The 14,381-nt window shown below is 37.3% G+C and overlaps 1 protein-coding gene and 2 long non-coding RNA genes across 4 annotated transcripts; 2 read left to right on the top strand and 1 right to left on the bottom strand.

Moving 5' to 3' along the window:
- Positions 1-1,734: 1,734 nt before the first annotated feature.
- On the top strand, positions 1,735-5,072 carry LOC120108085. 2 transcript variants are annotated; one of them, XR_005509591.1, is made up of 3 exons: positions 1,735-1,774; positions 3,714-3,887; positions 4,857-5,072. It is a non-coding gene; the product is annotated as an uncharacterized LOC120108085 (long non-coding RNA). The 2 variants fall into 2 exon arrangements; XR_005509590.1 differs by lacking the exon at positions 1,735-1,774 and adding an exon at positions 3,266-3,609.
- Positions 5,073-5,326: 254 nt separating this feature from the next.
- LOC120108088 lies at positions 5,327-5,698 on the top strand. Its single transcript, XR_005509592.1, has 3 exons — positions 5,327-5,384; positions 5,487-5,579; positions 5,666-5,698. It is a non-coding gene; the product is annotated as an uncharacterized LOC120108088 (long non-coding RNA).
- Positions 5,699-9,752: 4,054 nt separating this feature from the next.
- Positions 9,753-12,366, bottom strand: LOC103710316. The gene is made up of 3 exons (XM_008795987.4): positions 12,200-12,366; positions 11,367-11,693; positions 9,753-10,148 (listed from the first exon to the last, which is right to left on the bottom strand). The coding sequence occupies exons 1-3, from the start codon at positions 12,273-12,275 to the stop codon at positions 9,952-9,954; spliced, it is 600 nt and encodes a 199-aa protein (XP_008794209.1). The 5' UTR covers positions 12,276-12,366; the 3' UTR covers positions 9,753-9,951.
- Between the last annotated feature and the right edge of the window lie 2,015 nt (positions 12,367-14,381).

Here is a 14,381-nt window from a genome sequence, read left to right as displayed (position 1 = left end):
AGATAAACTTGTTAAAATACTAGCCCTACATGATGCACAGCATAGGATGTTTTTCTTCTTTTTTCAACTGTTCTTAAAATATAATTTACTAATTTAAAAATATAAGAAATAGAAGGCTTCAAAAGCTGAATTTTTGTTGTATCTTAAGTAATAAACTTTAATGATGGCAAAAAAGAAACTCCCATCACATACCTAAACTAAAATAGTGATATCAGTTTAGGTAAGTATAGTACTTACCTAACTTAGATAGTATTTGTACGTATCAATTATACTTAAAACAATTATATAAATATAATTGGTACCTATATATAATTGATACTTATTTTTGATAATTGTAAGATACACTATTATCTATTATTATACTATTATCATTAAGAGAATAGATAATATAATACCCATATGTAATATATATTTGTTTACAAGCGATCATCATAAGCCTGTCTTTCTCTTCTATGAGTTATAAGAGTAAATAACATTCGGTATTTGCTACAAGATATATTATTTTATCAAATTTTATTTAAAATTATTATTATGATACTTATTATGATATTAAATACAATAACAAAAATAATGATAGTATGTTTTAAATCACCTTTCACTTGATATAAATATCATTTCTCAAACAACATAATTTCTTTCTAGGAAAGTTAATGCAAAAAAATTGAACTTTGCAAAAATATTTAGCTAAAAATTATGGCATTAAATAATGTGTTATAAGAGATTCATTAATCAAAAATAAGAAAGTTATTTGTCAGGAGGGAAGGTATGAAGATTTTATGAAGTTATTAAGAGAAAAAAAATTGATGAATATAATCTGTTTTCTTTAAAGGTACAAAGTTTGATGAATGACTATAGTCATTTTAGAGATACATAATAGACTATCTAAAGCAAAGAATCATATTAAATAACAGTCCTACTAGTTGTCCAAGATAAAAAATCACATTAATAATATTACTAATATGGTCTAAAATAAAAATATATTAAATAAGAGCGATACCTATTACCCAAAATAAGAAATTGTACTAATAATAATATTAATGTGGGCCTCCACATAGCCGATAGAGACCTCGCACAAAGTTGAGCCTCCATTTTAGTTATATATTAGTATATCATCTACATGTCTATGATATAGTTTTTTCTCCTTTTTAACTATTGTTGAAATGCAATATAACAATGTAACAAAGTATAATAAATCGAAGGGTTCAATAATGCTTACACCACATCCTTCACTACAACAAATGTGAGTTTTGCCGACTCAGTTTTTCCGACGCTAGGGAAAAGCGTCGGAAAAGTTTGGCTCAGCGCCAACCTTTGCCGACGCTTTAAATAAGCGTCGGTAAAGCTAAAGAATCGACGACGCGTTAAAGCATCGGTAAAAGACTTAGAAATGACGACGCTTAAAAGCGTCGTTAGAAAACATAAAACCCTCCAACTGTTCGTCCGGCCCCCTCTCCTCCATTTCTATCGATCGATGCCCTACCTGTGCGCGCGCCGACTTCTCGATCACCTCCATCGCAAGCCATAGCTACCCCGCTGCCGTCTTCCTCCTCCTCCTCTGAGGTAAGCCTCCTCCTTCTCCTCCTCCTCCTCCTCCTCCTCCTCTTCTTTGTTTTGTTCTTGTTTTTAACGCTCGCCCGGCCCCCTCTCCTCATACTCTCTCGGTCGATGCCCTAGCTGTGCGCCGACATCAAACTGATCTCACCTCCATCCCTATCCCCGATCGGCGATCGAAGATTCCGCTTCTCCGCCGACGTCGACCTCGCCGTCGTCTGAGGTAAGCCTCCTCCTCCTCCTTCTCTTCCTCCTCCTCCTCCTCCTCCTCCTGTTTGTTTTCTTCTTGTCTTTAACGCTCGCCCGGCCCCCTCTCCTCATCCTCTCTCAGTCGATGCCCTAGCTGCGCGCCGACATCAAACCTCCATCGCGAGCCCTAGCTACTTGGCCGCCGTCGAGCTCGCCTCGCCGTCGTCTGAGGTAAGTGATCCTCATACTCTCTTTTAACATTTATTAATTGCATATTGATTGTTTAGTCCGAGCCTGGTACACCGAATGCTTCTCCTGTTCTTTCCATGTTTATTTTAGTTTCAGGGTTGTTCGCAATACCATGCTGAAACCCAAGTTATTTGAGAGGGAGAACCTTAAAGTAACCCTGCAACCATTTACTCTCTTGTTCTAAGTCATGGGTTCAACAGTTTAAGCAACTAATATTAGATTTTGTAGTAGTTTCTTCTCCGATCATCTCAAGGAGAGCATTTAGGACTATTATCATGAGGAATAATTCAGATGTTGTATCTCCTAATGAACTTGCGAGAAGAAACTTTGATAAAAATAAATGATCTTTATGATGCCATCTAAATCTAACGTTTGAATTTTATATGGTGAAAGTTACATTGCGATAATCTCAACTAATTGACATCTAGCCAAATTACATTTTCTAAAATATATTAATCTCAAATGCCTATAATAAACAACAAAGAGTATGTACCTTCATACTGATTAGATGGAGTCACTTGGTATAATTATATTGTAGCATTTAATGTTGGAAAATTATACAACAAAGGTATTTTCCATTCTGTTTTTTTTAAAAAACATTTTGCTAGATTCAGAAATGAAAGTAACTTTTATAATAATTTATAAAGAACTATCTCCTAATTTGCACATTTTGGAATTAGAAGTGCTACCCTGGTTGACCATCATTTTTCTTGTCCTAGTTATTTCTTTTTACTGCTAATGTTAAAGATGTCAGTCTGTATGGTATTTTCAAGTTGAGAAAATTGGTATGTTATATATGGGTGTATTGGGTATTTGCTTGTAATACAATATACAATACGATATGATTTCCATTGACTAATTTTGTTTACGCTAACTCTTGATGTAATTGAATCTACCCCATTGGAGTATTTCTTTGTGTAGATTTGACATAGCTTGCTTATTTCTTTTATATTCTTCTAAAAACACTGTCAGCAGATGAGGAGTAAATTGGCAAAACTAGAAGTGAATAAAACTTTGAATTGAGGATCATTAAGAGGTGAGACCATTGGTTTGGGAAAGATTACCGTGAAAGAAATAATTAAATGGTGAATGCCCTTCTATGAAGTGTGCAACTTGATAGTTACTTTAGATTGAAGATGTCATGTCCATGAACAATAAAACTAATACTTCCAGTCTTCTGCACTTTTTTACGCAAGATATTATGGTGCCCTAACAGATGTTTATGAGTTAGATTATTACGGAAACTTTAAGGTAGTATTATTTCGATGCGATTGGGTGGATATAAACTCATCTAGAGGTTTGAAGCAAGATATAAATGGCTTCATACTAGTAAATTTTTCAAGGTTGATACATACTGGTGTGTTATTGAAAGATGACCCATTTGTTTTTTCATCTCAAGCTCAACAAGTGTTCTTCATGCAAGACTCGAAGGATAAAGATTGGTCTGTTGTTATTAAGACTAAACCTAGGGACTTGTATGATATGGGAAAAGGGTTAGCAGAGGAGGATGATGAGACTTATACTCAGTGTATGCCTTTTAATGTTCCACCAATTGATGAACTGAATTTTACTAGTTTGGTTAGGATGGATGTTGAATGAGAGCTGGCTAGTTTCTTAATGGTAAGAAAAACATTACTTTTATGCATTAAATTATTTTGCAATTAATAAATTATTTCTATAGATTTAATTTTTAATTAATATTGATTCTTTTTTGTGTATACTAGATTACAACATGCCGCGAGGAAAACGTTTCAGAAATATTGAGTTTCAGCACACATCCGTGGGATCTACTTCTGATCGTTCCCAGCAGCCCGATGTGCCCTATACTCAGTCCGGGTCCCAGTCTGAGCACGCCCCACCTGCAGATCGTCCAGACACGGATGACGTGGACGTCCTGGGTATTTCTAATTTCTGTTGCTGAATATCTAAGATCGTAGTCTGATACATGTCAGTGTTTTATATCCTTTTGATATGATACCAGTCATAAAACTTTGTTTAGTTCTTTAATGGAGCCTAACTGTTAGTACTCATAAGAGTACTCAGAAGACTCCTCTATGATATTTATTCTGGTGATCCTGACCCTTCTTATTCTGGTGATATTTATTCTGTGAGTCATAAACTAACTCATGATATTTATTCTGGTGATCCTGACCCTTCTTAACCATCAGCGCAAGACTCCTCTATGTTTTGCTGGCTGATGCTCTTTACAAACCCTTTGAGACCACCCCAACTGACTGTTCCACCGGGACCTCTATATGCTCTTTGAGATTCCATATTTCTTTCATGAACTCTGGTTGCTAAAATTCCCACATGACGAGCCTAAATCATCTACAGAAGGGTAAACGGAAAGAATGACAGAATATTACATTCCAGACATGTAAATCACCACTGACAGCATAGGAGGGTTTCCTAGCAGCCTAACTGTTATTACTCAGAAGAGTGCTGTTTCTACTTTCAAGATGTCATTTTGTCTTGAATTTCAAATATTACTCATCATATAGTTGATATGAATTGCTTTAACCTGAATGAGTAATTCCTTGTCCTGTTCCTTGGTTAACGCCACTAATTTTCATCAGCAGATGAAGTTTCCATGTGTCTGTGAGAACTTACAGTGCAGGTCATTTTAGTTAAAACTGTTTCCAGTCTTAAATGTTTGCAGTCAAAATTTCAGATCACCTGGAGATCTTTAGTACAGTTCCATGGTCAATGTTAGTTGATGAAGGTTTTTTTTGTTTGCCCCTCTGAGCTGTCTAAAGTTGGTTATTGTGTTGTTTGAAGTTGTTGCAAATGTTTCTTCTGAGTCTGTGTTTCTTGGGGAAATCCTTATCAATCACAATGTCAATCCTAATGGACTTCTTATTTTATAGATGGACTAGGGAGAGTGAGGAGAACACGAGGGCCCACTCGAGCACGAGACGTATGGACCCTACCTGAGGATGAGAAGATTGTCGTCCATTGCAACGAACTGGGGCAGCCCATTAAGAATGCAGCAAGCATTTTATCCACTTTTTTTAGGATCGGTTGCGCGGAAGGGACAATTGTGTCCGCTCAACTATACGAAATGGAATGAAATGCTTCCTTCGTATAAGGTTGAGCTTCTTAGAGTTGTTGAGGTAAAGAATTGAATTTGCTTACTATCTTCAATTATTTTTTGATTTAACATTGATATAACATTTTTGACTTTGATGTAGACAAAGTTTGTCCTTCCTGCAAATAGCCATGATTGGGTGCTGAAGTCCGTCAACCGCAAATGGAAAGAATATAAGGCGAAGCTAAAGGCGGATTGGAAGCACGAGGGCATGACTGAAGAGGAGGTGGCCCGTGTTTGTCCTCCAGATGTAATCTCTCATCAGTGGAGGGAGCTTGTCCACTACTGGTTTTCCGAGAGAGCTCAGGTTGTGTATATTTTTTCAATACCTTAGATTGTATTTACTATTATTATAGATTAGAAATTTATACATTTTATGCATTACATTGTTTATTGTTTTTCGGGGAAGACATATTCCAATATTGGTAGAGCTGCTCGAGCATCACAGACTGTTCATCACACTTCAGGCTCCATGAGTTATGCGAGGCGTAGAGCTGAATTCGTAAGCTTTCTTGAAATAATTTAAATTTATCTTAAATTATTCTATCATATAGCATGTATACTCTTGAAATATACTTTTTGTTGTAGATGGATGATAATGGAAGGGAGCCTGGTAGGGTGGAGTTTTATAAGATGACTCACACCCACCGAGATGGCAGCTTTGTCCGAGAGGAGTCAAGAGATATAGTTGTATGTATTCATCTTTGGCTTGTGCTGTATTTTTTTTGGTTTTATTATTGGTATACATTAATTTGAATTTTTTTTTGAGAGATATAGGATAGGGCAACAAATCTTATTTCGGAGCGCGTCGGGGAGTCATCATCATCCAACGCGACCCATAATATTGAAGCTCAAGTGCTCGCTGAATTGATGGGCCCAGAGCGTTATGGTCGAGTGAGGGGTTACGGCGTTGGAGTTACCCCCACTCAGTTGTCTTCAGTGGGCACATATACAAGAAATGCCAGAGAATCTAGTAACACTGCAGAAGTTCGTCATCTTCAAGCAACTATTGAAGAGCTGAAGCAAAACCAAGCAAATTTGCAGTCTCAACTTACGAATATTTCATCCATGTTACAACGATTTCTCCCTTCTCAGGTAAATAACTATATATATTTGAATACTTTACATATTATCAATTATGATATATGAGTTAATGTATCACATTATTCCTAACTTCTACGGTTTTTTTTTTGTAGATTCCTGATACTTCAAACGCTTGTAGAGATGATGATGGAGCTGAATCCCGTCCCTGATGCATTCTAGATTATCTTTTATGAGTTTGATATGTATATCTTTCTTATTTTTCAGAGTACATTGTAATTTGAAACTTATTAAGCAAATTTTTAATCAGATATGACAATATTCATATTTCGAATGATCTGAGTGTTTGTGTCAATGTATCAACGTAATACAGGTTCATATTGTAATAATATATGTTTTGTAATGTGCGTTTTTTTAATATGGAATGGTGTTTTATTTTTTTTTAAATAAAATATTTTTCGATGCTTTTAAGCGTCGGTAAAAGCCGTCGTGGCACCGCACCGGCACGCTTATGCCGACGCTTCAAACGCTTAAAGCGTCGTGGCAAATGAGGATATACCGACGCTTTAAAGCGTCGGGCATTTGCGACGCTATAAAGCATCGGGGAAAACCAACAGCACACCCACGACGAAAAGGTCCGTCGGGTAAGCGCCGACGCTATAAAAGCGTCGGTAAAGCCGGGTTTTGGCCGATGCTTTCCACCTGCGTCGGCAAAAACTTTTGCCACTCTGGTATCTCCAACGCTTTGGCGACGCTTGTCTTGGCGTGGGCTGTACTTTAGCCGATGCTAAAAAGCGTCGCTAAAGGTCCAAAAAAGCGCCGCAAAAGGTTTGTTTTCCTATAGTGCTTACTCTAGATGACACATGGAAAGTGCCTGCTTGATCGGCCATATGGCAAGTTAAAAACATGTCAGGTTGTAATAGGGTCTCAGGAGAATATCCCAAGATGTGGACCAAAGTAAAGAACATTATATTGAAGCTAACCGAGTTGATTGGAGGGTATCACATTAGAGGCTGAATATGCAAAAATAAAAGATAGACTAAATGGAGATTTAATAAAGGTTTGTTTTGATTAAGCATGACTATTGGTTTAAGAGGGAAATATAAGGTTAGATCGTCCTGATAGATGTGAAGTAGTAGAAGGGCAGCTAGCATCAATTGCCAAAACCATTAGTAGTGGGAGAGGGACATAAGCCACCATCATAGAGAATAGTCACAATGTGTTGTTTGTCTTTTAGTATAAATAAGTAGAATTGTACTCTAAACAGAAACCTTCAACACATCAATCAATCCTATTATATCTTTATTAATTTTGTATTAGCTTACTTTATCCTATACTTTCTTTACCAATAGGACTCTACACTAGGAGTGTGGTTAACTTTGATTTTTCAACCAATAGGACTCTACACTAGGAGTGTGATTAACTTTGATTTTTCAACCGTAGCTCAAGCTACATCCCGTCCCAACCTATCTTCTTTCGAACGATGATATGATAGTAGTGAAAGTTCTTGAAGGTCAATGCACTTGGACCCACACTATCCTTGTTATCTTTTCTTTGATTTTATTTTATATTAGTAAGTATTTTGCACTAATAATATTAATACTAATATTATTAATATTGTTGTACATCAAGCTTCCATCTTGTTTCATGTTATTTATAATAAATTTTTGGTTTTAATATTTTGATATACTATTACTATACAAAACTCTAATAGTATATGTATATCTATCATTACAGTAAATTAGTATATTATTAAAATAATAAGAACATGATCCAACCTGCATATAAAAAGAAACAGAAAAATATTTCATCCAGGAGATATTTAATTGCGATATAACAAGAGCATTTGTGGTTGTACTTTCACTTTTAAGTATTTAAGTAAATTGATCATGATAAAAAAAGATGCAAAAAAAATAAGTAAAAATCAGCATAGCCTAATGATTAGCAGAATATGGCAAGGTGTAGTACTAATATAAAATGTTTTCTCATTAGCAGCGGCATACATTGAGTAAATATGGTTATTAATAATATCATTAATTTATGTATTAATTTAGTAGTACTAATGAAAAGCCCTTCATTTGATATGGTTAATAAGCCAAAAAACTTCTTATGAATGATATTATATTGTTATATTTTGATAAAGAACTGTATTACATAAGAGCTCTATTTATTATTCCAAATACATAATTCTATTAATAAAGTTACTAATACAGGCATCCATATGGCGAATGGAGGGTTGAGCATAAGTCGAGCCTCCATTTTAGTTATATAAAATAGATAATAGATAATAAAATAGCATAGATATAAGGGTCTTATTTATTATCTAAAATTAAAAATCGTATCAATAATATCATTAAAATGGAGGTTCACGTTAATGGAGAGATCAACATAAGCCGAGCATCCATTTTAGGGTGTGCGTATGCATATGTGCGTGTGTGTGTGTGTGTGTGTGTGTGTGTGTGTGTGTGTGTGTGTGTGTGAGAGAGAGAGAGAGAGAGAGAGATCATCAAATAAAGTAGGGGATTGAGTTGGATATAGGATGTGTGTGTGTGTGTGTGTGTGTGTGTGTGTGTGAGAGAGAGAGAGAGAGAGAGAGATCATCAAATAAAGTAGGGGATTGAGTTGGATATAGGAGATCAGATGAAGGTAGAATCATCTTTTCAACTATAGGAAGAAATGACCTTCCTCACCATTAAGACATGGGTCTAGCCAAAGAAAAAGGATACTTAGGACTGCAAAAGACCTGGTCTCGGGTAACATGAGGGATCTTATAAGCCTTATTAAATTGTTTGGCAACTTACCCCACAAAAGTTGGGATAAAATGGCCGAAAATCCAAACCAAAAGAAGCCTTCAAAAAAATGTGACACCTGCAAAAAAATGAAAGTTCTTATAGCCTTCTCTTCATAAAGCTCTCACATGTAGAACACTAGTAAAAATATTAAAAAAAAACAGATCATTGCAATGGCTCTATTTGCAATATTTTAATGAGTTAGGTTCATAAGAATAAGAAAGTCCTAGTTTTTTAATAAAAAATTTCTTTAACTTAAGATAGGCTCATTCAACCTGATGATGGTTATATGTGAGGCAAACATGTTTCGCGTCGCCCTATGGCACTAACCTTAGCGTCCGTATGCTTTTGTGGGAAAAAAGTGCTCGAATTTGTTTATAGTCTTACACTATGTCTTTCAGCGCCACTTTCCCATTGCTGGCTTTTATTGCCTTCCTTCTGCCCATGGAGCCCTTAGATCTGGATTTTTTTTCTAAATATATATGGAGAAGACTTTTTAAATTGTTGGCTTTTAGATAGGTTTGTGAGGCAATGCTCGAGAAAATTAATTTTTATAGATTATCAATATGCTGATCAAATAAATCACAATAAAATGGTGCAAACTGAAAGATAATTAAGCAATGCTTGATTTAGCTTGCTTTAACGTATGATCATTCTTTGAGTGAGAGGAAGTCACCATTTTTAGCTTTATTTTGATCAAAATTAGGAAGGCTCAACAAATTTATTGAGGTAACGAAAGAGGTAAGAAGTACAGAGGAACATTACTTAGATTCAACTAATAGTACACTTAGACTATGAAACAGCTCAAACCATGCCAAATTAGTATGCACCAACTCACAATCCAATTGGGTGAAGTAACAATAATGCACTACTTATAAGTCTCCAGTGGAAGCCTTACAATACCACCAATAACAAATTCAAATGCACACCTTTTGTAGTCTATACTCTTTACCTTCTAACTATTTATGGTGGTCTACAAGCGACCTTATTACAAAGCCATCTATAGAACACTACATTGGATATATAATCCTTCATTGAGGTAAATTACACCATAGAAGGCGCCTTTGCAGAGCTGGAGAGAAGAATATCAGAGGATTGAGTTGGAGCATATGCTAGAAGCTTGTTAGATGTTGCAGCCTCTGGTCCGTACGTTGGCATCACCTCACCAGAGCTTCTAATCTCAGCCATGGTCCTTCGGTTGCTTGTTCGGTGCGTTTCGCATAATTTGGGAAGGAAGACACCTAAGACACGGAAGATGATATTTTTAACGTCATTAACAGATTTTAAAGGATACCATACACTTCAAATTAATATAAAATTTGGAGTGCTCGCATGATAATTTTTTTTTGAAAATAAACATCTTCCAGGCCATATATGAGAACCTGTGTAGGCGTGCGTTTAGTCTCACATTGGTTATTCAATGGATAGATCTTAGACATTTATACAGAATCAAATAATCCAAATAATATTTTCTGACTTGCCTTTTTGAGTGAAGTCCTGAGTTACCAAATACTATCAGAACGGACCTAGGCATGCGTTTAGTTTGTCCCTGTAACACAAAATCTATGCCCATGCTAATACCTTCTGGTAAATGGGCCCACATATACCTCATGCTTGTCACGTGATTACAGTACCTTACGGCCACACAAGCGCACTTGTTGTAGGGCTAGAACTGAATCTAATACTTATCAAAAACTTATATATCCATACCTATATTTATTTTATTAACATACGCAAATAGAGATGTTAGTTAGATACAAACATTCGCAACCATTTTTGTTTTAAACAAATACGGATACAAATCAGATAATAAAAGTATGGATAAAAATACAGACATAAGTCGAATAATTAAATTTTTTAACAATAGAATCAAAAATATCACTTAATACATAATAAATCAAGTTAATAGTATATTAATACAGTCATTTATTTTTATAAAAAAATTATGAGTTGTACATAAAATTAAATAAGATTACAATTAGAATTGAATATTCAGATACGGATCCGGCAACTCTCTATCATTATACATATCTTCTTTTCTTCTTTTTTTTTGATGGATTGGATACTTAAATTTTTGTCCATATCTTGATAGATTTGGGTATAAAAATGAATATAGGTAGATATTAGCCGATCCACTTTCACCCTTAACTTACTGGGTAAAATATTAGTTGATTTCTAGGAGATCATCAATGGAGTTATTCTTGGAATTTCTTGACAAGCTGCTCAAAATTTTTGATAGGGATAGGACAGGTTCAATCTTTGAAATCATATCCAATTTCTGCATAAACTGCTTGTGATGAAGCAGTCCAAAAATTTACAGTTGCTAGTTTCTATTGGCGTATTGGCCCGATTTCAAAGATGGGACATGTCTGTTCTCCAGATTGGCTAGAAAAGATCCCAATACCGGTGAAAAATCAACTGTCAGATGATATTAAAAAGTTTTCAGGTTTTTGATCTACCTTCTCCAGCGGCAAGATTGAAGTAGAGATTGACGATGTTGGGGCAGCCATTAAAACACCTGGCCGAGCACAGCTTCTGGGTGAAGCGAGAATCCAACAAAGAATCTGAAGAGATCCCGAGGGTATCACGGCCGAGTCCGCAAGCCTCGAGGCACTCGTCCGTCTCGACGTGGTCCTTCAATCCGTCCGCCTCGATTCTGGATGCGCGACACGTGTACTCCTCCTGTCCTCCCCTCCTCACACGCTTCTCCAAAACGCACCGTGTGCCGGCGGACGACACGGCGAATGCACACGTGCTTCGGTCCAGCCTCTCGCACGTGACAGCTCCTGTCAGACAAACAAAGGAATAGTTGATCGAACTGGTGAGGTTCAATGAGTCTTTAGGCCCCGCAAGTTTGGGTCTGGAATAGAGCAGGAATAGAAACGGGAATAACAATTCCAGTCAAAGCTGCATATTTATGGAATAACTATTCTAAGAGATATGGAATAACTTTATTCCTCAAATGCAGCCCTCTTAGTTTTCGATCCTTCTTTATTTGTATGTCACAGAAATGACCTCAGCCCGGTGGTCATTCCAGACAGAAAGAAAAACATGCAGCCAAACTGTGAAAAGAATAAGTACTGCAAGAGGAATAAGTATTCATATTCCACTTCTCTTTTCTATTCTTTTCTCATTCCAAATCAAATACAACGCAAAATGAATACCTTGTTCCCCGCGGGAGAAGATTATGCTGACCTGATGACTTTCATAAAGTAAATAAATGTAAGTAAATGTACAGAAGAGAGAAAGAAAGAAGGCCTCAAAGTGAACGATGCCAAGCGTTAGTACATACCGAGCACCTGTGGTACTAATAAGTTGAGAGCAAGGATTATGGCAATGAAGGCTTTGGAAGTGTAGGAGAACGCCATTGGCCTCAGCGGTTTGGAGGGATGAAGAAGATGGGAATTGGTGTGCAAAGAGTTTCGAGTTGGTCTCTTGGAATGGTGGTTTGGAGTATGGAAGGGCGTTAGGAGGTATATATAGAGAGAGCTGGCTCATGAGGTTCTTGGTAGGCAGGTCGGAGGAATTCTTTGTTTGAAAGGGATATTTGAACCTAATTTTATTATTTAGTGAAGTGGTCTAGGGTGTTGGCCCCATAAGACCTTGGCTCCTTGGGCTTCGAAAGCAGGTCTCCAACGGAAAGGCTAGCTTCCAATTAACCATGACCATTGTTTGCCTTAACAAAGAAGGGTAAATAACAATTCCTCCATATTTTTTCCATTTTTTTTAATAGATATCCTCATTAGACTGGGAGCAATAATTACAAATAGATCATTCACAGCCAGGAAAAGTTGCCTTCTTTCATGCTAAAAAGTCACATTGCCATCTCCCTCACCCCCTCCAAATAAGGAACGCATGTTGAGTGTATTTGTATCGTCTAAAAGGTAAGGCTTGGCATCGTTATCACTTTTATTTTTTTAAAAAAAATAAATAAAAAATTTGTTTCTTTTTTTTCTAAATATTTGACAATAGAAACCTTCACTATTATTTTTTTTTATTTTTCACAAGAAGAATAAAAAAATAAGTTTGCCAAAATCAAAAATAGAAAATATCTCAATATCCTGTAGTAGATGCCAGGCATGCAACTGATATATGAGATACACTATGAATTTGAATACCTAAGGGTGGGAGGTGTTGCTGGAAATTGGACTCGGGGGGCGACCGCGGGCTGAGGAGGAGGAGCTCTGGCAGGTGGTGCGTCGGATGACAGCATTCTCCGGGGGACCTACAAGAAACCAGTGGCCGGGGTGTCCGGCGCCGACCCTCCGATGCTTAAGTCAGAGGGAGGTTTTTTTGAGGCAAGTAGAGAAATTGCACGGAAAGAGGAGAGCCTGCTTTCAGAAGAAAAGGTCCCCTTTTTATAAGAGGGGTGTAGGAGTTACCTGTGACTGGATGTGACTGTACGAATTAATGAGTTACCGTAGTGATTGGACAGGATTGTGTAAGTCAATGAGTTACCGTAGTGATTGGACAGGATTGTGTAAGTCAATGAGTTACCGTAGTGATTCGACAGGATTGCGTAAGTCAATGAGTTACCGTAGTGATTCGACAGGATTGTGTAAGTCAATGAGTTACCGTAGACGGCTTGAGATTTTGGGCTGGCTGGCGATCCGTTGAAATCATGTGTATTTAAATGTTGACAGTCATTAAGGCGGAGATCGCGGGATTTGATCCTGGATATGGAGGATCTGGTGATTCCTTCTTTAGGCGGAGCGGCTTGACTGTTGGTCATGCTTGCCAAGCTCATACTTGCCGAGGTCATGCATGCCGAGCTCATACCTGTCGAGGTCATGCATACCGAGCTCATACCTGCTGAGCTCATGCAAACCGAGGTCATGCATGCCGAGTGTGGAGTGATTGAGTATTCCCCTAATTAATTTTGATGAGTTCAAAGCACTTGAGTATGTTTTATGTTGTTCTAATGAATTTAATCTAGTGTTTCAGGTGAATCTTTATTAATTTCTGTCTAAGTGCCTTGAGCTTTGGTTTATAGTCTTTTTGTTAAGTATTGAAATCTGTCTGAACCAAAGTCTGCATCACGAGCCGACCTCTGGACTCTGCAAGTCGACTCCGGGACACTTGAAGTTTCTGGCACAAGCTCGAGTCGACTCCGGGACACTCCGAGTCGACTCCGACTAAGAACAGACAGAAAGACAGAACGATGGATTTTAGACCCTGTTAGCGAGTCGACTCCAAAAGGTTGCGAGTCGACTCCGGTGCTTGGCAAGTCGACTCCAGATGATCCCGAGTCGACTCCAAAGAGAAGCTGATAAAAAGACAGAACGTCAGTTTTTGAGACCCTGTCAGCGAGCCAACTTGCGAAGACTACGAGTCGTCTCCCATATCAGCCGAGTTGACTCCCAGTTTGTCCGAGTCGACTCCCAGAGGAAAGCAGTTTAAAAGGCAGAAAGTCAGTTTCGGAGACCTTGTGAACGAGTCGACTCTAGGTGTTCCAGAGTCGACTCCCAAGTGAG

This window comes from Phoenix dactylifera, unplaced genomic scaffold, assembly GCF_009389715.1.
Source record: "Phoenix dactylifera cultivar Barhee BC4 unplaced genomic scaffold, palm_55x_up_171113_PBpolish2nd_filt_p 001166F, whole genome shotgun sequence".
NCBI lineage: Eukaryota > Viridiplantae > Streptophyta > Magnoliopsida > Arecales > Arecaceae > Phoenix > Phoenix dactylifera.
The sequence above is the reverse complement of the archived record's forward strand: the minus strand, read 5'-3'. Positions and strand labels throughout refer to the sequence as shown.

Bases quoted from the DNA above. Each gene is read 5' to 3' on its own strand.
- LOC103710316 (XM_008795987.4), bottom strand. From the start codon at position 12,275: ATGGCGTTCTCCTACACTTCCAAAGCCTTCATTGCCATAATCCTTGCT. The intron at 11,694-12,199 runs GTATGTACTAAC...TTTGTCTGACAG, and splicing joins ATTAGTACCACAGGTGCTCG to GAGCTGTCACGTGCGAGAGG. The intron at 10,149-11,366 runs GTAGATCAAAAA...TCCGTGTCTTAG, and splicing joins CAATCTTGCCGCTGGAGAAG to GTGTCTTCCTTCCCAAATTA.